This window comes from Pararge aegeria, chromosome 3, assembly GCF_905163445.1.
Source record: "Pararge aegeria chromosome 3, ilParAegt1.1, whole genome shotgun sequence".
Lineage (NCBI taxonomy): Eukaryota > Metazoa > Arthropoda > Insecta > Lepidoptera > Nymphalidae > Pararge > Pararge aegeria.
Window position 1 is genome coordinate 12,941,320 of NC_053182.1, and position 26,096 is coordinate 12,967,415.

The following is a 26,096-nucleotide window of genomic DNA, read 5'->3' on the forward strand; positions in this document are numbered from 1 at the left end:
ATAAAAAAAATATAAAAATGTGTTTTGTTGTTGCAGCGATGGGGGTGGTGTCGCTAGGGCGGTCTAGTGGCGCGGTGCGGGGCGGCGGCGGCGCTCCGGGCGTGCGGGCGTGCGGTTGCGCGGGCGCATAGGGCGGCGCGGTGGCGGGTGCGCGCGCGGCGGGTGCGGCGGCGCATGCACGCCACCGGCCACACGGACCGCTCGGGCGGCGGCGGCGGCGGCGGCGGCTCCTGGCGCCTGCCGCCCGACGAGACGCTGCAGGTCGCCGACCCCAAGTCTGCCAAGGAAGACGTGAGTGAAACCGTGAGCTACCCACTGTACTATCACTTTTTGCTGACCTAGTATTACTAACGCATTTCAACGGAGTTCCCGGATCACTGTCCTCTATTAACTCACTCTCGATGATTGCGTCGCGCGTCCTGTGACCAGCACGTTAGTTGTTTAGCTGTAAATACGAGTGTCTAATGACTAAAACACCGTAATAAGTATTAGTTCCAGAGACACTCTTATGTCATATTTGGCGCTTCAAACAAGGCCATTTCAGCTATCAGTTGTATTGGAACAGCCAAGCCAGTGTTGGTAATAGAGGTCAGTGCCCTGGATTGATCCCCGGCTAGATAAACTTAGTTAACAAGCCTTACTTAACCTAGCCTACCGTATCGCCAAGCGATTTAGAGTTCCGGTAGGATGTGAAGTACTAACCGATCTAGGTTATGGATTTATGAAACTTCCCTACCACTACCAGTTTAACGAGCTTCCATCCTTAGTAAGGGTATAAAAGTGGTCGCTATTGACCTTAATCCGCAAGGTTAAGGTTAAATACGACTCTTTAAACTTTATTACATTTTATTTAATTTTAAATAACGCCACTCAGCTTTCATGTACTATCTAAGACTGCGTTCATTTAAGTAAAGATGGAAGCACGCTTAGCTGGAAAGAGTATTTCGACATCGTAGTGGAACTGTGATTCTGTGGCTACCTTGATCTAGCATGCGTACCAATCGAGGACTTTTTAATACACTCATTCAATTTCTTTTAAAACTAAAAAAATATAATAAACCCCGGAAATAAATACAACAGTCGTATTGTCGCCACGTAATGTTCTAGCGTCCTAAACCGACAAATGTCATATATTTGCCACATGTTTCCGACCTCATTGTCATGCAGTGAAGCGGCCTAATTTATGGTCATAGCAGATATTATTCTTTTGACACCGACAAATCGTTGATTTAGTCGGTTTTCGAAAGCTCGATGACGCGTGTCAACGGTCCAATGCAAACTCCAACCCTGCGCAAAAGTCGCTTTTTCGAAGTTCGATGAAGCAACTAAACGCTTCATTCGAATGCCAGTCGCAGAACTTTGTGTGCTTTGGGATTTGAAGCTCTTTTCTACCAGCGGATGTAGCATCCGTAGAACCACTGTGGGCGATGCCTCTCGGTTGCGTTGTCTCGTTACAACGTATGCAGCGTCAACGCAATGAGCCAACGCAACGCAACCCACTAAACATGAGCTCCAAAACGCTCTATTCTGACACCTTGATCAAAGGCAGCCAATTGGAAATGGCAAACGAACGCACCAAATACAACATCTTCATGTAGAACAGATGCAGTCGTAAAATCGCTTAACGCTGATGTTAGAAATATCGCATGCCCGATATACATTTCTTTGAATTTGACAGCATGCTGCATGCCATATGCGGTTTTTTGAAACTATGCAGTTTTTCTCATGAATCTCATCTCTTTTAATGAAAGATTGGAACATTTTTTTATTAAATAAGATATCCGGGCGCTTTAGTAAGTAAGATAAATCGTAAGCGCCGATTATAACGCGTCGGTTTTTCTAAAGTTCGCAAAGCAAGTCCTAGTTGTGCAAGCCAAGTAATTCAAGTATTTGTCGGCTGCGACCCCACCGCTTAAGTGTGGATTAACTTTAGTAAAACCATACGAAAATGCGAAAATTTGCCAAGAGGAATTTTTTACGTTTTATTCTTCTGCATTTTATGTTGGTGCTAATTTAGAATTTAACTTTTATTTTGGTATGTTACTACTTCTGCCTGTTTAAGAGCCTAAGCTCACCATATCGACTCAACACCGAGTCAACTCAAAACCGAGTCATCTCAAATAAAATCATTGAATTGTGAGCTATGCGATTAAGCATACATTTTCAAGATTTTTGTGCCAGTAGTTACGGCGAGTGGAAGGCGTGTTGGCCGCTTATCGGTCACGTGTCCACTCCAATCGGTTCTTTATGAAACATTATATATAAGCACACATTTCAATTGAAAATTATTGAATTGTCTGACGACCTCTCTGGCGCAACGGTGAGCGTTGTGAATTTATGTGGTCCCGAGTTCGATTCCTGGCAGTGGCAATTTGGAAATTTATAATTTCTGAATTTTCTCTGGTCTGGTCTGATGAGAGGCTTTGGCCGTGACTAGTTACCGCCCTATACCAACACAGACGTGCCGCTAAGCGTTTTAGTGTTCCATTGCGATGTCGCATAGAAACCCATTAGGGGTATGACTACCATACTCCCTAAAAAGTTAGCCCGCTACCACCGCTAGACTGCATCTTCACTTACCGTGAGATTGCAGTCAAGGGCTAACTTATAGTGGAATAAATGTCGAGTCGAAATGGTGGTCGGATAAACTGCTGTACTTTTTATATAGCCTTGGGTACGCAACCGTTTCATTGGCAGGTATTTACTGCCATGGTGCTACGGCACAGAGCTGAGTAGGTAACCCATTGACCGCAAATGCAACATACTGAATTATTGTATTTTTCTCTTTTCTCTTTATATGCATGTCGTAATTTATTGTTATTAAACGGAAGTTCGTGCGCACACACACGAACACATGAACATACACTCACAACTTTCATGTATAGATGGGCGCACAGACACACACACATACACATAAACACACGCACACACACACACACACACACATACATACATACATACATACATACATACATACATACATACAAACACACACACACACACACATACACACATACACACGCGTTTCAGTCAGCATGCTATTCTCACTTAACCGTTAGAGAACTCAACACACCTTTGTAAAGTTTCCTTTGTTAAAGTGCACTATATAATATCTCAATGATTGAATCAATATTTGGGAAGGCACTGGCCCCAAAGATACGGGATTTCCTAGTTTAGGGGTCAGGAATCCAAAGATTTATTGTACTGAGTTTTTCTAATAAATATTTTCTATTTCTATTTCTATTTCTATCGTGGTTAATAAAACTATTCCTTATACTATTCCTTATTACTAGCTGGAATATAATATTTGGCATGTTGCAGGATCTCTACCCGGGAGATGGTCACAACTGGCGGAGCATCATATTTTCGTTGATGGTCATCGGTTTTGTGATAGCTGGAATAGTTACAGCGATTTATTTACTAGGGTGAGTATATTCTAGTTTTTCTAGGTTTTTTTTTTAAATTTAAGTTAAGCCTTTGCGCGTTGGTCAAGATTATAACCAGTGTTTTTTTTACTTCTTGTTAGTACGGCAGGCCGATTCCACTAACTAGATGTAACTACATAATTTTTAGATAATTATTAGACAAATGAATGAAATGTGATATTAAACATTATAAAAGATATGATATTAATCTATTGATGTGATTTGTGATCATAATCGTTATAGCCCACCAATCCGCAGTTTTCGCATTCAATGAGCGTGGCGGGCCTATGCTCTAAAACCCCTCTTTGCTATACAAAAGGGGAACTGTGGCCAGCAGTTAGACGCTAATAAGCTGATGTTGATGATAACTTTTATGTATCATGTTATATGCTTATGTTGGGAATGCATTTATAACTAAATCAAATCAAACACGGGTGCCCACCCACAATGAGAAGAGGTTAAGGCCGTAGTCCACCACGCTAGCCCAGAGCGGATTGGTGGACTCCACACACCGTTGAGAACATTATGGAGAACTCTCAGGCCTGCAGGTTTCCTCACGATGATTTCCTTCTCCGTTGAAGCAAGTGATATGTTAATTACTTAAAACGCACATAACTAAGAAAGTTAGAGGTGCGTGCTGGGATTCGAACTCGGACCCTAAAAAGTGAAGTCGAGCTCCTATCACCGCCTCAAATTTCGTACTGATTTTATCCTCAGTTTTTTTGTTTCGGGAATAAATGTTGCATAAAGACTAAAACAGTCCCATACGACAATTTTACATCGCAGATTCTTAGCTTCTAGCGTTTGCCCCAGCTATACCTACCAGAGAAAATTCCAATCTCTGCCTATCTAAACGTTCTTCAACAAGTCACGATTGCTTTTAAAACTCGTAAGTAACGGGTAAAAGTAATACAACTTTCTGAAAAGAAAGTTTCATACAACTGAAGCTAGCTGTTCTCGGCGATAGCAAATCCTTGAACGCTTCTTTGGACTCGCGAAAGTGCAAGACAAATAAATATGTTGAAACTTTACATTTCTATACCTATATATATAGTTACAACTTGTAATTGAAAACCAAAATAATACTTCACAGGCTTTAGACGTATAGTATGTGCTGTCTCTGAGACTTGTGTGTGAAACCAAAATCTTAATAGTTTTTGAGTACCACTGCCAGTGGCGTGCACTCCATACAGGCACATAAGCACTGCATACCCTAACATTGATATTATAACTCGAATAGGAGGAGAGTTTGAGCCGTTTTATGCAATTTTCCTGGTGTATGCATACCCTGGTAAGGAACCCAATGCACGCCACTGACCACTGCCATAGGTTTTACTAAAAGAAATCAGATTCAGCCCTAACAGCGCACACAAAATTAAAATCATGTGACTCCTGTCACTTTGTTAGGTACGCATCGCGTAGCGTAGGTACTATGCGAGTGTCGGTCTTTTATCTTCAATAGGGTTGTCGTAAGTAAACCATTACAATATTTTGAATTCATCTGTATGGAAAAATAAATATGCTTCTTCGATTTAATATTTACACAGGGTGGTTCCTTATGAAATATACTTATGCAATGCCTTCAATATTAGACCATAATTCAGTTACACGCTGTATATTTAAACATTTTCTCCGATGAAGGAATTTCCGTATAATAAAGATGCATTTTCACTGAAGCAAAGAAATAGGCCATCAATCTTATCAAGAAAACAAATTAAGTATTCTGCGTACGATATTATGTAACCCACCAACCCATATGGCCATCGGCGTGCGTTTTGATTTCATTGGACACGACTCTAAACACCATCCCTTGTACTTTTACTCAATAACTAATAGCTTTACTTCTTTGTGAAAAAGTATGTTATAAATGTATAAAAAAGTATGTTATTCAGTCAACAATCCAGTCATCGCGGCGCCAGACCGAAATGACAACCCAATGTAACATCATAGAGTAAACCTCAGCACTTAACAAGATCACAACTCGTCATTTATATTAGGTGCACAGCTGCATTGCGCATATGAATAAGTCGGGTCACTGAATAAAGTGATTTCTGTATTTCTGACCGTAGATACATTTCCGTTTCCACGACCTAATATTTCACGTGTCTTTAGGCGCCCTACGCTACACCCGACATTTCGTGTTCGGTATTAACAAGTGAGCAAGTGAGACCGCATGCAAGCTCGCATGTGGAAACCGGTTTAGGTACATGTTCCACATAATTCAAACACCGAACCAGCTGGATTAAACCTAGGGCACAAGGCTGCATTCACAAACTATAATAGTTTAGCGATACATCGTAAATAGGCGCTTAGCTTTTGATCACGTGTACAGTACGAATATGTTGCAAAAAAACTACCGCTTTTGTTAATAATAATAGTTATAATCTTTATTAAAAGTTATAAACCAAGTTATTAAAATACAAAGAGATAAATGTGAATTTAAATAACAAGAACATAATAATATTGCAAACGCGCGTCCGTCATAATAATTACTCTTTCTAATTGTAAGCGTCATACTTTTATTATTATTATTATATTATCATATATCATAATATTATATATCAATCACTTTTCACAAATTATTGGTTTATACGTATTTGTAGCTTACAGCCCTACTAACTTGAGAAAAAAAAAAGTGATATTTGAGGTCACTTTGTGGCCCATCTGGCATTGACATTTAAGGCACTTTTTTAGTTACATTAAAAAGATCGAGCCTTTTAAAGTCATTATGTTTAAGTTATACTGAATACTAACCTAAAAATATATAAGTATGAAAAAAATAAATTGATGCAGTCTTTCAAAGAGTGTTCTGGCTGGAGATCAACGGAGTACTAGTAACTAGCAGTTTTTATATATCAGAAATCTTTTACACGTAAACTCAGTTATGCTGATCGAAAATGAGAATGAGAAAAAAATGAGATTCAAATTTTTTATTGGGTAGGGTATAGGGTTTCGTGGTACTGAAACGATTTCCTACCAAATTAAATTATGAAATTGATTCAATGTTTTTTTAATATTCTAATCGCAATCGAAACATTAGTAAAAAACAGCTATCAGAATAATAGAGTATAGACATAAGACAGTCATGAAAACAGATTCATTGCAATGCAGTTTATATTATTATGTAAATAGAGTGAGAAAATTTATTTGGTAACATTTCTCTTATGAATTTATATGCAACTCGGCCTGGATTTGGAATTCGTGCACGAAGCTACAACAACCTACTGAATTTGTATAAAAATATATTATTTTCAGTTTGCATTCGACTGAAACGTTTTCGTTTCAACTCAATAACGTGTTGAAAAAACAAACAGGGTTCGAGAGCGTCCCTATTAGGTATGCGGTTTAAAAGCTTTTATATTATTGTAATGAGGGTATGAGGTACATTTTAAATTAATCTGAAACCTGTAGCTTTTGGGAAAAGATATTTTGGTTTAATCCGGATAGATAGGTAGGTACGTAAAAGAAAATCTTGAATTTGGGAAATGACATACTGGATGTTATTAACTTTACTGTCAAATAACAACGATAAAAGACGATTTGACGATGAGAGGAGTCAAAGGCTAACATGTAGTGTAATAATGAAAACAAAAACTAATAGGAAAGAGATTTTGAGATTTAGTACTCAACTCTATCTCAATTCGATACCGAACTCCGAGTTTTAGGCAATTATTTTATTATCAGTGCTAATGTCTATAACCGGAACCGACGGATTAATTTGTTATTTTTAGGAAAAATCCAAATTTGTAATTCCTAATAACTTAGTAAGTCACCCAAGTTTTCGATTAGTCTTCTGAATTATTGTAACTAATTTAAGACCAAGAGTTAAATTCACTAGTGAGAACTTATTGAATTTTCTTCTGGGGAAACGTTCGCGTGATTTAGGACCCCGGGCGGGTTTTAAACTAGTCAAGTATAGGTTACTCCAACGAAAATTCCCGTGAGCTTTAGCCATTCCCTAGTTACTTGTAGCTGTAAAAACACGTCGGCGCGCCGCTTCCGACATCGGCGATAAGCGAGAAAAACAATAATACGAAATGCTAGCGCCCCCGGCAACTGCGTCCGGCAGCTTCGGTTGAAGAGTACCTACTCCCTCCTTTCATTGGATATATTTTATACCGAAACATCACCTACTAAGAAAACCGATCTTTATGTAATTTTGCTTAGGTAGGCTTTCATCCTGGAGATGTATCTACTTTCTAGCCCAAAAAAACAAACAGTCACAGACTTAGTCAAGGGCAGCAAATGAATAAATATACTATTATAACGCACAAATCGTCATCTTTCCCAAAAGCGTAGCGTGTACGAGTAATACACATAAATACTAATAGTATAGAGATGAACTCTGGAACACTGAAAACATGAATTCATTCATTGAAACACTGAAAACTGTTTACGTATTAATTAAGATCTGAAAACATTAATTCATTCATTGAAACATTAAAAACAGTTAGGTTAGCAGCAGATGGCACAGCTGATGAAATGTTGAAAACCATCGCTTATAAACAGAGCAAACTTCACAAGGCATGCAAGGAACGTGCCGCCGTGTATCCATTAACCGGAAGCGTAGGTGTTAAGCCTTATGTGCTTGTAATTGCACAAGCAACTGCTGTTTCGTAACAAATGCTGCTTTGCGGCGGGCATAAGCATGGCAATAGTAGTACTTTCCCGAAGAAAGAAGCATCCATTTTAAATTGTATACCTCCCTTCTATCGGTCATAATTCCCTTGATTCCAGATATGTGGACGAGTTGCTGTATTGGTCGGGTCGTCGCATGCGACTAGACGAGTTCCTGCGAGGGGATCTGACCGGCGAGCGACTGCCGACCACGTGGGTCAGCTCTCACCAACTGGTATACCAGGCGGACGACGGGGGGCTGCTGGCGCTCGATACCTTCAACAACACCCTCACTGTCCTCGTCACCAACCACACTCTAGTAAGTATATTGATGGTTTTATTTATTTTTAACTTGTCTCATTATAGTAAAACAGAAGGCCCACCGCTCATTGTGACTTTTTGTAGCCATGACGTCTTGCCACTGCCACTTACTGTTGCCCACGATACGCCCACTGTTAAATGACACCGACTCGTATTGGGGTATCGTAACTGACACTTGAGATAATTTTCAGTTTACGACTCTCCCAAACTGAACTGTAAATCGTCCTAACTTTAGATGGCGCGTGACGTCGTTGCAAATTACATAAGAGTTCGCGAAACGTTTTCCTTCTCCTGAAATCGATTTCTAGGTTTTGTGAATATGGGAATAGGACAACAATAATAACATCGCATTGCTTAGAAATGATAATACAAATGATAGTATATAACAAACGCTCTTTTATACTCAGCTGAAACTAATTTGATGTATTTCGCAGAAAAGTACTTATTTTATAGGCTGCTAATCTACAAACGGGCTAGGAAAGGAAAAACAAAAATTCTACGCAGCGGAAATTAAAGTTGAAATGGCGAGTAACTTCCCAGTTCACAATAAGAACATAATATTTTATTTATGCATACTTTATAACTGAAAAGGTCATGCCCGCGTGCAATAGTGCTGATGATATCAAGGTCTACCATCAGGTAGACCTTGATATCATCAGCACTCTCACCATCTACCATCATCAGGTCTCTTACCATCATCCCGGATGATGGTAAGAGACCTGATGGTCTGACGCTGCTTTCCCGCGAACGCGGACGAGCGCTTACATGGGATGCAACATGTGTTGAAACATTTGCCTCATGTCATATCTAATATGGCTGAAAACGGCAAAAGGCGGAAGTATCCCTCTCTTATAGAGAGTTATGGTTCAGTTTGCCGTCGAGACTGACTGCAAAAAATTCTTGCAAGACATTACACCGCGGTGGATTGCCTCTGGTATCAGAAGAGCTGGCTCATTTTTGCGCAAAGAATCAGTTTAGCTGTTCAGTGCGGAAATGCATCCAGCATTCTTGGCATTTAGTTTAGTTATAAATTTATTGTAACATTATTAAGTTTAAGCAGAATTAAACTAATATTAATCATGATCCGAAATGATCACGTTATATTCCGCATAAAATCCTATTTTTAGGGAAATTAACGAATTGAGATGTAACTTTATTCATCCCAAACAAATAGAAAATTGTTACCCAACCTGATAAAGGCGTCCACTGGAATCATCCCGTAAATTCTTCGCCGAAGTAAGTCCGGCCGAAGTTCCGAAGTTTTGGAACAAAGCAAATTCAATTTCCCACATGAATTACCTGTTAGAGTGGAATACCTACTACACCGTTTAACCGGCAGCACAACGCTCTCCATGTTACCGCTATGTTGCGGATATTACACGTACCTTCTGGTAGGTAGGTACTTGTAAGTTTCTGAGTGGTTTACCGAAGAACCTGTTTAACCTTTATATTCTTACCCCTGCCCTGTTATGAAAATTAATAATAGAACAAAGTGTGGTTTTCTTAGTTGACTTTGCAATTTCTTCGAACTTCAGACGGATCGTCTGTCAGACTGGATTAATTTAGGTTCTATTTATAAAGTTCTTTCTATTGGAACGCCACAATGATGATCAAACAAAGTACCCTAATTGTTTATACCCGTACCACTCGCGTAACTTTATTGGCGCAAGCTACTGGCACAAGTTACTGACGTTAGTTACTAGCGGAAATTTTATTGTACAAGTGATAAGTATTTTGATCAAATTCAATCTATAATAAAACTTGAATTCTGTACATTCAAGATATTTTATAAATTTCTTTGGACGGCACTCTATTAGCGATACTGGAGCCAAAACTGTATTTTTTTTTCGTATGTCTATCTGTTTGTCTATATGATAGCAGAGCATCACGCTGAAACTACTGAATGAATTAAAATGAAACATGGCACGATCTGAGTTAATGAAAGCTTCAAGAGCGAGAATAGATTTATTCGCCCACACCGCAGTCTTTTGTTTAAATAGGTTGAAATACTATATCTACTATAATATCATAGGTTTGTATGTTTGTCACTTCCAGAAAGTACGTATGAAAAAATTTAAGTGGTCACTAAAGTTTTTAATTATTTACGTAATAAATATATCATATTATTTGATTTATTTAATTAAATTATTTTTAATAACGAATGTTCAAGATTTGTTAAACACGATGAACACCTCCTTTTTTTCAAAAAGGCTGCTTTTGGCAGTTAGACCAATCGAATAAATAACTTGTTTAAAAATTCCTTTTTTAATCTGTCACTGTGCAAAGCCAGGGAGGTTCAGCTTGTATTAAATGTTGTCACTGGCAAGTATAATAATTTCTACTCGTTTTAAACTTTTCCAAAAAATTCAACATCTCGGACAAAGTTAAAATTGTTATGCAGCGTAAGACTCGCAAAAGCGGCTCTTGAAATTATCCCATAAATTTTCCTCGAAACCAAGTCAGGTCAAAGTTCTGGACTTTGAAACAATGCAAATTCAATTTCCCACCTGAATTGCCTGCACTACGCCTCCCGCTGAACATGCGCATAGCTCAACGTGCGATCACATTATAAAACATGTCGTAAAGTAAATACCTATTTGTACTATTCTATATAGAGGAAAAATTTAAGTTAATACATTGACTACGAACGCATACTTAACCTGAATTGCTTTTAAAATAGACGCCTTTCGAACTGTTGGGAGTCTTTGCTAAAAAACAGACTGGAAGTTGACAGACTGTTTAATTACAGTATCTTATTTAAAATGGGTGTGATATTGTTACCTTTAAGCAGAATTAAATGTGTTTCAAAAGTTATCCTTTATATGTTTGTCACGTTTCATGGTAGTGCAACAATAATGTTATACTTATTAAAAAGAACTTCCTAAAAAGATGGTTATAATAGCAACTTTTTTTAGTTTTTATTTAAGAAAAGCAGCACAAAACTGCAAAATGGCTCGTCGTGAATATACAACGCAATAACCGTTACGATATTTGAAAACGATCATACTGGCTTAGTATATGGTTTGCTCGCTTTTCGAAAAATCTTTATGGATACCTCCAGGCCACGGGGAGGCACGGAGGTTATATCAGACTCTTACTGACTAAAACCTAACGCTGTTCCTTCTCACCATCTGAAGGCAGAACCATACGCTTGGCATACATCCGCGATCGGCGGGGTGGTTCTGCGCTCTGGAAACTATATCTCCTATGAGAGAGGAGGACAGTGCCCAGCGGTGAAACGTTAATAGGCGGCGGGCAGCGGCGTGCATAGTGGGTATATACAGGGTATGCAGATGATATAAAATGAAGAAAATCTCCAGTACGAGTCGTACAAACTTAAGGGTAGGCTTTTAATAACTCTTACAATGCCCGCCCTTAAGTGTTTTATAACACGTACTGGAGATTTTCTTCATTTTATATCTTCTACATACCCTTTGCATACCCTCTATGCACGCCACTGACTGCGGGTAATGATGATTATAAATGAGATGGATCGTAAAAAACGAAGAAGACTTTGGATGAATAATCATTTATTGCAAAAAAACACGTCAATAGTCGGTGTTACTTTCCTTTAAGGTGCATTGCATTGCCAGTAATCCAGCAAAGTATGGCGATAGGAACTATTTTGTCAAAAATATGAAATTTAACGCAGACTAAGAATAGCGTTAACGTAACAACGCAATGCAAGAATTAGCTAAATTAAACAATTCGCTAGCTTTTGCCGTGCAAGATCATATATTTCTAGGATGTGACGTCGCATCGCAGTTTTGTTGTTTGCTCCCTATACTTAAGATTTACATACGCACGATTAAGTACTATTAAGTATTATTTCATATAAATATTCTCTTATTTTTTAGAGGCAACTCAATGTACGCGGTTACCAGTGCTCTCCGAATTTACGCTATGTGTTGTTCCAACACAATATCAAAGAGGTAAATATTTAATAACAAATAAAAATGTTTGCCTAAAGTTTTACATTCAATTCTCAACCTTACATATTGCAATTCTGAAGACAATAATTTACGCCAGAAATAAGTAGGTACCTACAAATGATTTAAAAGATTTTTGTTAGAGTTACAGTTTCATAAAATGATTTTGATAGCTATCATTGAATTCTTACTTAACCCCTTTTAATAAAAGTTAAAACTTTAACATGCAATAAACATAAAATATTTTTATTTTTACAGGTTTATCGACGAACTTTTACAGCGCACTACACAGTTTATGACGTCACAAATGAGTAAGTCGCCATTGGCGGGTATAGAAAATTTCATTTTGCGTAGGTAAAATGGCATTGAACTTAGTATAATTATTATAATTCAGTTCAATTCAGTTCAATTCAATTCTTTTAATTCAATTCTTTTACAAAATATTAATTTTAAATTCTGCAACGAGCTGCACGAAAAAAAATGATGCTTATTTATTCATTTTCCAAAAAAAACTAAAGAAATCCTTGGCACGTTAAATTGCTTAGGTATTTACAAACAATGATAAACCTATCTTTATTATCTTACGTAGAGGCGATTTGCTTTCTGGATTTCTAGTAGATAGGTTAACTTTACGAAGTTATTGAGAGCTTATAATAAGATTTGCTAAGTTATAACTGAGTCACAAGATTTAAAACGCTTCATAAGAGGTATAACAACTTATATCAAACCACAGAAAAGAGGGTGAGCTCAATGCTTCGGATAGGGTTACCACTTTTCAGTATTTTCTCGTGAATGTAGAATCCACACTTACGAGTAAATAATATTGAGTAAAGTAAACAATAATATTACGACTAAATATATTTTTAAGGCCTGATTATATATAGATAAGTGTCTGATTTCGTTCATGAAATTGGGCACCTATGTAGTATTCATTATTTCAAACATTGTTCATAATTTTATTAGTTTAAACCACAATGGACAATTTGATAATATCTTGGTAGTGTTAAACAAAATAACATAATTTTTGTTTTATTTATCGAAGGATTAACCGTGTTTCATTCTGAGGGAAACTATGACAGCATAAAAATGTTAAAACTGTATCCGCATTCAAAACCTTCTTGGTCAGTTTGATGTAGTTCAACTTTCGTTATAACCAAGCAGCACAGCAGGTTTAACTTTTTTTTATTTATTCTATCTCGTCAATTGACAACCCTATTTCTCAGAGAAGGGCTCTTTTGTTTCAACAGCCGGAAGCAGTTCCGCTCCATTAACGAATGAAAATTGTAATCGTCAAGAATAACTCGCCATCATTAAAACTTACCCGGAGTTTTTTACGATGCGATTTTGTTGCATTCATAATTATTATCATTAAAAAGGTAGCCTGAATGCGCGTTTTTAAATGGTAAATATTATGGTAAATTTTACTCAGAAAATAATGAAATAATATTAATTTTTGCCTCCACGTTGAGTTGCGGACGCTAAATAAATAAGTACCTATATATATATAAATATACTACGACAATACACACATCGCCATCTAGCCCTAAAGTAGTTGTAGCTTATTTTATTGGTACTAACTTACTAAGATAGCTGATAATAAACAGATAAACACCCAGACACGGAAAAACATTCATGTTCATCACACAAACATTTTTCAAGTTGTGTGAATCTAACCCACGGCCTTGGACGCAGAAAGCAGAAAGTTACTATGTATAGATCACATATTTTGTATTCCTTTTTATATAGAAGCAAGGAAAGTACCAGTAGTTTTCTAGATTTTATTGGCACCAACTTAATAATGTTATAGAAAATATTTATTTCCTGCCTTTTAGTTGTTTTATTGAAGCGGTGATAGCCCTGTGGGTAGGGTGGTTTGTTTCAACAGTGAAAGAAAACATGTATGCCTGAGAGTTCCCCATAATGTTCTCAAAGGCGTGTGGCGTCCACCAATCCGCACTGGGCCAGTGTGGTTGACTACGGCATTAACTCCTTCACACTGTGGGAGAAGACCCGTGCCCTATAGTTGGCCGGTAATGGCCGGTTGATAGGAAGAAGGACGAAGGAAGAAGTTGTATTGCAAAGTCGGTTTGTTCTTGTCAAAAAAAGGCACAGAAGTTTAACTTAAAGAACCGTCTAAACTTGATGATTTCCTTCCTGCAGTCACCACATCCCGTTGTTCGGCGAAGGCCAAAGCAGCTGGGAGTGGCAGCACGCGGCGTGGCTTGGCACAAAAGGCGCGCTCATCCTGGCCGCGGACAACGAGGTGCTGGCAAGACCCGCCCCTCCCGCGCGCCGGGCACCCTTGCTCCGGCTCACAACCGACGCCAGCCCGGGACGTGTTTACAATGGTGTTTCCGATTGGTTATACCAAGGTACCTAATAATATTTTATCCACATAATACTCGGCTTTTCAATGTTTAAAGTCCTCTATGAAAAACTTGAATCCACACAGTACCTAGTCGATTTTATAATATACTGAGAAATTCCTCGTCCAAAACGTCAACAAAATGTAAAAACATAAAAATACATTTATCGTACACTTTTTCGTTAAATACTATACATTTGTTAAACTAATTTTAACCAGTAATTTCCTGGATGAGTCTTATCCTCCTATTATAAATTTGAATGAAGATGTGAAATTTCACGATTGAATGTGCTACAGAATGATCTATTCAAGTATTCGAAGCCAGTCATTTAACGTCCGAACTTTGATTGAGGTTACGCTGTTAATATCGGGAGTTAGTTTACTTGAAAACTTACGCTATATGGCAATAGATAACTTGCTGTATAAAGCAAAGCGTATGTTTGGTTTGCCAGTGCAAATTGCGGCACCTAATACCCCCTTTGTTGAATGAGGAGGCCTGAGCCAAGCAGCGGGACAATTATATGCTGCGGATGACGGCATGCTACAAATGTTTTTTTTTTTGTTTGCAGAAGAGGTGACAAAAACATCATCAGCGACATGGGGCTCATCAGACGGCACGTTCGTGATGTACGTGCAGTATGACGACAGCAAGGTGTCCGAGCTGATGTTCCCCCACATATCCAATGGCATCGGAGGCGCCGGTGCCACCAGATCTGGCTTCCTGCTTCCTACTCTTAACAGCAGTCTTCCATCAGTCTTTCCTGACCACGTTTCTATTAGATATCCTACGGTAAATATAGTTTGTCTTCAATTTTATTATGAAATCCTCTTGACATTGATCTTCAACGTCAATAGGTGATTTAAAGAAAATCTAGTTAGAAATTGCATACACACCATAATCGAAATTTCAGCTCATTAAGTTGGATAATTGGCTTTTAATACAGTCGTAAGATTTAATCCACACATACTTAATAGCATGTCAAGTTAAATTAGCTTGTATATATTCCTCATCATCATCATTATCATATCAACACATTACCGGCCCACTACACTGTAGTAGGCACGGGTCTCCTCCCACAATGAGAAGGCGTAATGGCCGTAGTCCACCACGCTGACAGAGTGCGGATTGGTGGACTCCACACGCCTTTGAGAACATTATCGAGAACCCTCAGGCAAGCAGGTTTCCTCACGATGAGTTCCTTCACTCTTGAAGCAAGTTATTTTTAAGTATAGTTCAACGGGTACATACCACGATAATATTTTGTATTTGTCAACATTTCTTATTACTTAAGAAATGTTGATTAACCACGAAAATCTTAGTTTAAAATCTTTAAGTGATATTTTAATTGCTTAAAACGTTAGGGGTATAATATATTCCGTTTCCCAAAACTATGAATGAAGTTCTTCTTTTAAATTGTGATTTTTTCCGTTTCTCATTTTAGCCTGGCAGTTCTATACCACAAGCAAAGTTATCGATTGTGGCAGTCCAGAACGTGACTTCACCTCCACGATGGGAAGTCAAGCCTCCTGATACATTAGATGGAATGTAGGTTCTAAAGATTTACCAATTTTTCATTTTTCATCATCTTTCGATCAACCACTCACTTTTCTTTGTGTTTTAGGGAATATTATCTCATATCGGCTCAATGGGTGGGCAAAGAAAATTCTCACATAGGAGTAGTTTGGATGAATCGAGCGCAGAATCTCACTGTGTACAGCAGCTGTTATGCACCGAATTGGACCTGCACGGAGGTAAATATTTTCCACCTTTGATGTCGTCCATGGAATGTTACGCTGAAGTATCCAAATAAACCGAGGAGATAAAAATTATACTTGATCATATGTTTTAACTTCTAGACACATTCTGAAAAAGCTACTGAAGAACCCTGGTTAGAAGTCCATGAACAGCCCGTCTATTCAGAAGATGGTAGCGCCTTCCTACTTTTAGCGGCAGTGCAGGAGGGCGGCGGCCAGTATTATACACATATTAAGCATGTTGATGTTCTGCGACAGCGTATGGCTGTTTTATCACATGGTAAAGTCGAAGTCGCCAAAATCCTGGCGTGGGACCAGGAAAATCACTTAGTATATTATTTAGGTAAGTCAGCTTCAGAAACGCTTACAATAATTAAGCACGTAAACACAGATTTATTTTACGCTCAAATATATTACGGCGCCTTACAATAACAATAACTTTTTGTCAAGATTAAGTTTTGGGATACGATCATATCATGAGGTACTAAATAACCGTTTAAATCTAAACAAGAATTATTTAAGGAACTGGGCAGTTTTTTGTTATCGAACATTGGTTATGCATTCCTTTAATATTTTGTTTGACAATAATAAATTAATATTGTTTGTAAACTTAAGGGATTAAAGTAAAGGGTTTCAAACGTAGTTTGGGACCATTTTATCCCAAAGATACACACACTGAATCATAATTGATAACTTAAAAATTAACAGTCCTTGCACAGACAGGAGTCAAAATATACTATTAAAATTAATAACTCTTGCTCTATGATCATGAGATGTTTCAAAATGTAAGACACCAAATGCATTTCATGTGCAATAAAGTAATGGGTTGCTGGTCTTTGAATATCACCCAACTAACTCAAATGAAAAAATAATATCAATTTTCAATTTCAAATCGAAAATGCCAAAATTTTAAATGTTTTTTTTTATGTGCAACACATCGTACTCAAAGTATTTCATTTCTGCCCGAATGATTTCTATAGCCTGTTCTTTTTAAATTGAAGGTGTTGACGTCGAAAAGTTTTACCCTCATGATTTTGGAGCTGCTAACATGACCACGGAAGCTAATCGAATTAAGTATTATAGTTGATTGATGCCGCGTGGTGTTTTTGAAGTCCTGTAGCATCGTCCACTAACCAAACATCTATTCAAAATTTTCACAGCCGTTAAAATCCAGACATTCGCATTAATTTATTTAAACATCACTCATGGTTTTCGTAATTAATAAGAATATTACCTACCTATGTTGATAACAATTTTTAATGGAATAGTGTGTATAAAGCTTTGTATAAGATTGTAGAGTTTAGCGTTTTTGTGCCCTTGAATTCACATAATGTTGCATATTTTAGCGGACCGCAGTACGATGCATCCAAACATCCCATCATGACTTTTTCACATTAAATTTATTGTCCTATATGTGCTATCTAGATCGGAGGAAAAAAAATTGCTGATACATAATTTCGGTGAACTCGATGACACTTATTCGTATCAATCCATGAATGTTAGAACAAAGTGGTCCTGATTTATGTAAGGCCACTAATACTGCATCTAAAAAACCTTTATTTTACAGCATTGTTTTTGATACGTGATTAAACTATCCCTAAAACACTCTCAATACACTTAAACTTACACAAGTCTCAAAAGTAATTAGTGTGCTCACGAGAAAAGAATCCTCCAAGGATTTATCAAAGCCTTATTTCTTAAATAAGTAAAGAAAAAGTTATTCATTGGAAAGAAAATTGCAACTGTCTTAATGATCGATTTCATTTCGCACAGGTCACCCAAATTTTTTTTTAACGTACTTCTATTGTAATTGTGTATTATACCAGGTATTGTAATGTATTTTAGAGGTAGGGATACTTAATGTATATATAAACTTTTTCCTCGTAAATAAATACTTTTGCTTACTTCAACCCCCTGAAATATGTGTTGGCTACACCTTTACTCGTATGTGTGTCTTGCAAATTTTGTTTTATTAAAAAAACATTAACAACTAAACGTCTCGTTTTGCTAACAGGTAGCGCAGAAAGACCGGGCCAGAGACAAGTCTATGTGGTCCGGGATCCAAGTTACGGTGGTGGGAGTAACTCCGTCAGAGCACGTGCCGAGCGCGAAGAGCCACGATGCCTTACCTGCGAGCTTGCAGTGTGGCCTGCACGTTTGCACTACGCTAACTGCACGTTCTGGAGCGCAACTTTTTCTCCCGCCAGACCGAAGCTTGGCATAACCCATTATGTTCTGGAGTGTGAGGGCCCTGGGCCGCCACTCGCCGGACTTCATGATGCTAGAACACATAAGTTAGAGAGAATATTATACGATACGAGGCCTTATAGGTGAGCTATTAACTTCTGCCCTCTGCACAAAATCTGTTTTGCTTACAAGCTATTTTTATGTTGTTTTTTTTTATTTAAACAAAATTCTGTGATTACTAATAAGTTGCGAAAGTTTGCTTCTAATATTTGTGAATATTAGAAGCAAAGTTTGTCTCCAGCAACGTCATAGTACAAATTTCCGGTTTGTGGGAAAGCCGTATTTTTGCTATCAATATAAAAATGGATTAAACGTAAAATTAATTTTGTATGTAATTCTATTTATTTATTATTATATACTTTCGAGATATATTATGCTAAGCGAGATTAAATATCTATAATGATTGGCATTATTTTCAGATCAGTACGATTACGTGAGTTGGCATTGCCTACTCGTAGATCATTCGATGTACAGCTGAGTAGCGGGTCGAAAGCTCGCGTTCAGCTTTTTCTGCCACCCTCGTGGCGAGAGGAACTTCGCGATGCTGCATTTCCTGTCCTCGTTCAAGTGTAAGTACCTACCTTTTAAAAAAGTTTTAAACAAAATATATACGCAGTTTAAGGAAAAACTATGTATAGATTAGGCCGCAAAAAATAAATTCCAAGCTTTATCAATGCACGTTAGTAACTACTTGCATTTTTTTAGGGCCTCAAACCTTAAAATACTATTTTTAATTGTATATGTATAAAGTCTACATAAACACGGTTGCATTAAACTACACTATAAATTAATCGAAAAAAAAATTTACTACTTGCGACGAAAGTTTTAATAGGTATATTATTACTAACACTGTAACTCCATCCAGAATTTTGGAGCGTAAGAAATTCTGCGAAAATAGTTTAATCTTTTATATATTCATCCCATATATTTTTGGCTACCACCTTTGGAATATCTTTGGAAAAGGATTTAAAATTAATTATTATTTTTTATTTCTTAGGGACGGGCGACCCGGCAGTCAGCAAGTAACCGACGAGTTTCTTCTAGACTGGGGAACGTACATGTCCTCACGTAACGACGTAGTTTACGTAAAATTAGACGTAGCAGGCGCGAGAGGTCTCCCTCGCGCCCTACTGCGCGGTCGCCTCGGCGGAGTCGAGGTGGCTGACCAATTGGCTGTTATTAGGTACAGTTACAGTATTAGGTATAGATTTTAAATGAGATAATTGTATGAACCTAATTTTATTAAATTATATTTTGAATTCAAATCGCCATAGTTGGGACGATCAGACAGACGTAGGTCCAATTTGAAAATAACCGCCGAATCTAAACTTCATGACATATTTTCGACCAAAATTCCTCTAATATGCAAACCAAGCTACGACACAATTAATTAATATCAAATAACTTTGTTCTTTATTTTCAGATATTTATTAGACACATTCAAATTTTTGGACGTGACACGGGTTGCTGTCTGGGGATGGGGTTACGGCGGCTACGTTACGGCCATGCTTCTGGGATCGCAACAGTCGACGTTAAAGTGCGGTATCGCCGTATCGCCGATTACAGACTGGTTGTATTATAGTGAGTTTTTAATATAATTACAGAATGCCACAGATACAAGGTCATTTTAATATGCATCTAGGATAAAGGAACGCCAATTTGAACAATGTAAGATTGTGATAATAAGAATTATCCGGCCATGTTCTTGTGGGGTTCTTCTTAGACCAGTACGTCACGTGCACGCCAAGAGACAATTAGGTCTACCATTTTTTCGGCTAATTTGTATCAGGTAACTGGTAGACATAGTTATCTCATTCCGCGTATCCTAGCCCGGGCATCGAACACGGATGTACGGATTACACGGATTATGGATGTAGTTATCACTATCATCACACTACCATGTATAGGTCTGTATAGGTCCTTTTTAAAATAAACGTACATTTGACTCTGATTGACCGATTGATTGACTGAATGACGTAACGGAATGATAGCGATACGAATTTAACGTGATGATAGAGAGTAGCGTTAACTAAAATCTCTCGATTAGAAATTACGCCTAAACTCCCAAATTAAGCCAAGCCGGGTTGGACTCAGAATCTACAAACTCCGACAGCAGGAAGGTAACCTAAAAGAGGCAGAGGTTGCAACCAACACATACGAGTAAATAAGGCATCTAATGGCGACTGTACTCATTAAAATCTCTCGGATGGCTTATCAACACTTAATACACTACCACGGCCACGTCACTCTCACCTAGTCCTGTTTAACCCGTAGGAATACATACGCAACACATTTTGACACCGGCTTTTAGGTGCAAAAAACTGATTTAATTTTAGTATCTATCTATAACTTGTTCATCAGATGTTGCGTTCACGGAGCGCATCCTCGGCCAGCCGTCGGTGAACTACAAGGGCTACGTGGAGGCGGATGCTTCGCAGCGGGCTCACCACGTGCCACGGCATGCTTTATACCTCATTCATGGCATGGCAGATATGAGTGCGCCGTACCCGCATGCTTTGCAACTAGCCCGAGCTCTTACCGATGCCGGTGTGCTTTTTCGATATCAGGTATACCAACTTCTTTATTATCGTTTAAGTTCATTAAATTGATCGACAATTGTTTAATGTATCTTAATCACTTGTTACCTCATAAACTCTCCTCCTGCATATTATTTTTTACAAAATGTATACCGAAAGGGTAGGGAAATAGGTCTTACCCTACTCTTTCGGCAGCCAATGGTTGGGCTCCAAACTGATAAATGTTTTCACTATGCGTACTTTCGTACCCGACCCTTATATAAAAGTTGTTGACTGAAACTTACTTTATCGCTTCATTCCGTTGACCGGAAGGCCGATTGGTAAAATAACCGTGTAGTCAATATGTCAAATGGCTGTAATCTCGTGGGCATGTTCTATTAAGATGTCTAAGATGGTGTATGTTATCAGCATACTACAGGACACGGATCTCAGGGTAAGAAGCGTAGTAAACTTCGCACGCCTTTGAAAGCATGAAAAACTCTCAGGCATGCAAATTTCCTCATGATTGTTTCTTCATCGTTACAGCAAGTGATATGTAATTTCTTTAAACGTGCAAAATTCTGATAAGTTAGTGGTGCTTCCCGAGGATCGAATTCGGTGCCTCAGAGAGGAGAATCTAAAGTCTTACCCGTAACCCACCGTACCGATAAAACGGATTCACATGAAAACCTATCAAATCGTTTTATTCATTCCTATAATATAAAACTCTATCACAAGAAAGGAACGTGCTAATTCGACCTAACAACATAATGATTAAGTTGCCAAAATTATGTGAGTAGAATGTTTTATTATTTTATTTTTTTATTTCCAGGCTTACGCTGACGAAGGGCACGATTTAAAAGGTGTTATTGAACACGTATACCGATCTATGGAAGATTATCTCCGAGAGTGCCTATCTCTTGACCCCGAAGACACCAAGCTGCCTCCGCCAGATAGATAAAATTATACTTAGAAAAAAGTGTCGCATAAAACAACATTCTACCATTTTAGGTTAGATACGTAATATATTTGTTATCATAATTATTATTGTGTACATATGTAAATGAAATAGTGATTTAAATTGTTGTGTTCTTCATATTAAGTTTAGTTTACGCCTTCCGTTGAAGATGCTAGATAGACGAAATAATTTGATGACACATGTAGTTATAAACATAAGAGAGTAGGTATATATAAATATAGTAGGCTAAAGGGTATTGTCTGTATGTCGTAGGGACTTCATGTTATCAGTATTTTATTGAAACTCCTAGGGAATATCAGTAAATAATACCTAGACGTCGAATAATCCAAATGATTTTCTCCAACTGTCGTGATATATATTAAGCTCGTAAATTTCATCGAATCTAGCGAATGCACGATCCCGAAATCATTGGTCATCCGAGCTACTAAATGCATCTCCGATTGCCACCTTTACTTTGAATCTTCATATTAAGCCAATAACTTAGGTTTAGTAACATTTTCATATCCTGCTGAGTGATTCGAAGCTTTCTTATAATGTTGCCCACGATTAAGGACGTTGTTTTGGAGCCGTAACTTATACCTCGCGATACACATTGTTCAGATGTTATGGGCTTCAGACACTGAAGAATTGATGTAGAGGGCGAAATAGCTTACCGAAAATTATTCGGCGTACCCCTTTTCTTAATCTTGTCAGTTTATTATTGTTACATGCAAGTTCTTTCATAGTTTCCTGATATACCCTAGAGTTTTCACGAAACCGCGGTTAGTCTCATTTGGCTACAACATTACACTGTAATAAATGTGACTACCTATTTGTTAATAATAGAAAACCAGATGTGTGTACGGTATTTGTTTGCTTAAAACCAATACATGCATTTTATAGCATAAAACGTATTTTGATAAGACGTAAGACTGCAAGAAATGTACAGAACACGTCTTTGTTTTCTAAATAGTATTCTAATATCTAAATTTGAACGTTAAACTACGTAAAATTTAGTTTCCGAGTACTTTCCGATTACGAAAAAATAATACGCGGGAAATGTATACCCTAGTATCTGCTAGAATACAATAAAATATATCTAGTAATAGTAAGTATTACCTAATCATCTTATGATTACTATAAAGAGTTCACTTCGTTACTTTGCAAATCAAAATGTAAAAATTAGGTAACTACTTCGTAAGTTATCGATACAAAAAAATCTGACTACGTAATTTTTTAACAAAATCATTCTTAACACTTAATGTCAATCAAATGCAGCTTTTGCAACCTTCGCCTTTATGTCGTCTTTACTAAGTGTCACTTAAGGCTAGATTGTAACTTTAAAAACCAGCATGGTGGCCATACTATGTTAAATTACTCATTTGAACTTACCTCTTTTGTCTCAATCTGAATTCTACTTTCCATATGTCCATTTTCGTTACGGGATATTTAGTTGCAGTATTTTACCAATTCTTCATCCAATAAGAATCTACTGCTTGAAGATGCTTATGTGAAATAATCAGGAAAATATATAACATAACTCTAATGAGACCTACAGATATATAAGCAGAGCATAGCAAAACTGTATCGATTATGATATTGATAGAAATAGAGAATAAAACAAAATTTCATAATAATGGTAACAGTTATGTTATAAAACTGGGATACCTTCCATTTTAGAACTAATTGCTTTAGTCTAAAATCATACAACTTTTCTCGCGGATATCATTTTAAAAGGATGGCGTCACTCATCTCTTCTTTAACTGAACACCTATACTAACTTAAAGTATAATGTGATCATTTTAATAGCAGTACGAGCTTGACTTCCTACCTAGGCTTTACCTGTAGCTCTTTCTACTTTCATCTTTATAAATCCAGAGCCGTTTACCATGAAATAATAAGTATAGAATACAGTTTCAATTTCACTATAATAAACGTTGTTTATTGATAAAATAAACTTAGCCAGATTAGTATAATCTGGCAGAGAATGTCAAATAGCGAATGACAGAGAGATCTGTCATTCGCTATTTGACATTCGGAAGAAGACAAAGTATTGATGCTATGCAACAGCTACAATAAAATAACGTTTATTAGTAGAGTGATTAGTGATTAAAATAAATTTCATAAAAAATAATGAGGAGCTTATCACTTAGGGAATCTATTAGGCCTTTACAGGATTAGCAGTTTTCATTAAACATGAGTTACAGATGTTTTTATACAGTTAAAGCACTGTTATATTATGTAACTCTTACAATCGTATAAAATTAATTAATTAACATGTAATCGAAAGTTTCATATTGTAATTTTTAGAAATGAAGTGACCTTGATCATTCCCTGATCCTCAGCTGCTTTTGCTCCATTAAAATTCATATATTTCTTCTTAGTCGATAAGCTGGGAAACAATTTAAACATCATAATTTTTCACACAACAGTCTATAAAACGAATGTTAATGGAATAATTTAAGTGTGAATGTCAGCAAAAATTTTAACCGTTACATTTAGACGAGTCATAGCCAATGCTTAGAGCTGATACGTTAATATAATTAATAACATTTCAGCCCATATTAATATAAAGTTGGATCAGAAATCCATTCCGAATTCAAATATTTCTCATTTTAAAAGTAATGTAATCTCAGAAAACTTTTAAGTCTGGTGTATTACTATATACCTCACTTTAACGCTATATGCCTCAACAAAACTACTGCGTTTTTAATCTTAACTAATAAGCATGTACAAAGTAGATTAAAGAAGCTAGAAATCGCCTTCTTGTTATATGCAATCAAAAGGAGGTGTCATGCACGTTAAATTATCTAGTGTTCAGCTGTTTACCATAATAGTTTACATATACTGTACCATCACGTACTAATGTACCTACATGGTAATCTGATGATAAGTTAGGTAATATTCGCCTTGGAGATGTTTGAAGTACAATATTTACGGTATTTAATATTTTGCACAGAAGGGGGACTGTAGTAAACTATGAAAATTAAGCTCTAAATATCCTATTTTGAGTTATAATACTAACCACACTCCATTTCGTACGCCTAATTTTGGAATACTAAAGTAAGCTAAAAAGTATAGTGCTATATTTATATAATTTTTTTTCTCCCTTTGTGGATCTTCCAAGTAGGTATACTTGACACTGGCGAACTACAACGTTCTGATTTCGCACACCTAAAAGCCAAATAAGCAAAAAAAGAAGAAAAAGAAACGATGAAACGAGAAATTTTCCAAATAGAAAATGCCTATAAACTTATTCAATTAAAAAATCTCATTCGGCGAATGTTATTTAACATAATCCAATCTTTGCGCACGAAAAATAGGCAACAATCCTTTATTTATAACTTGGTCTGTTTGGTATGGAACAAAATAGCATATACAATAAGCAAAGTTTGATACTATGTGTATGGACAAAGTACCTAGATGTTGTTCATTACATCTAAATCTGACTGTAAGTAGGAAATTCGTTGTTGTTGTATCTATAGAAATAATTGTCAGCCGATATTTGTTAAGTGTTATCGGATACCTGCATAGACGCATATCGTACATTCCATGTTTGTGAAGACTGCCAATTTGGTCTAAATTTTACAATTAAAATACCTACGATATGTCGATGATGATAATTTCAATCGCCGTTATGGTCTTAAGAATGCTGTGATTCTTCTATTGCAAAATTTTATCGATATTGTATTGGATATATAAAATTAAAAATTATATCTGCATCTGATATACGTAGGGCCTAGTCAAATCGAATTCGTTGTAATTATTAATTATAATATTTCTAAGATAAACGTGAATTTAATACTTTTGAAATTCTTCCATAATTAAAATATAAACTATATTGCTTTGCCCAATAATTGTATAACAAACCTAGACAATATATTACGGGCTATGTATACATCACAAACATATGAAATTTTATAATTATTATAAAACGAGAGAGTTCGGAAACCGGGTGCTTTA

General features: G+C 37.0%; 1 protein-coding gene across 2 annotated transcripts; it reads left to right on the top strand.

Moving 5' to 3' along the window:
- Positions 1 to 174: 174 nt before the first annotated feature.
- On the top strand, positions 175 to 24,097 carry LOC120636922 (inactive dipeptidyl peptidase 10). 2 transcript variants are annotated; one of them, XM_039908487.1, is made up of 17 exons: positions 175 to 291; positions 3,322 to 3,425; positions 8,163 to 8,361; positions 12,221 to 12,295; positions 12,551 to 12,603; positions 14,453 to 14,664; positions 15,227 to 15,447; positions 16,100 to 16,203; positions 16,280 to 16,409; positions 16,515 to 16,755; positions 17,414 to 17,482; positions 18,427 to 18,742; positions 19,079 to 19,228; positions 19,657 to 19,842; positions 20,083 to 20,240; positions 21,021 to 21,226; positions 22,008 to 24,097. In XM_039908487.1, exons 1-17 carry the CDS (start codon positions 175 to 177, stop codon positions 22,134 to 22,136), a joined length of 2,670 nt encoding a protein of 889 aa, XP_039764421.1. In that variant the 3' UTR covers positions 22,137 to 24,097. The 2 variants fall into 2 exon arrangements, with proteins under 2 accessions (XP_039764421.1, XP_039764422.1); XM_039908488.1 differs by lacking the exon at positions 17,414 to 17,482.
- Positions 24,098 to 26,096: the final 1,999 nt, after the last annotated feature.

Coding starts and splice junctions, on each gene's coding strand:
- LOC120636922 (XM_039908487.1), top strand. CDS start 175: ATGCACGCCACCGGCCACACGGACCGCTCGGGCGGCGGCGGCGGCGGC. Junction 19,843..20,082: donor GACCAATTGGCTGTTATTAG/GTACAGTTACAG, acceptor CTTTATTTTCAG/ATATTTATTAGACACATTCA. Junction 21,227..22,007: donor GTGTGCTTTTTCGATATCAG/GTATACCAACTT, acceptor TTTTATTTCCAG/GCTTACGCTGACGAAGGGCA.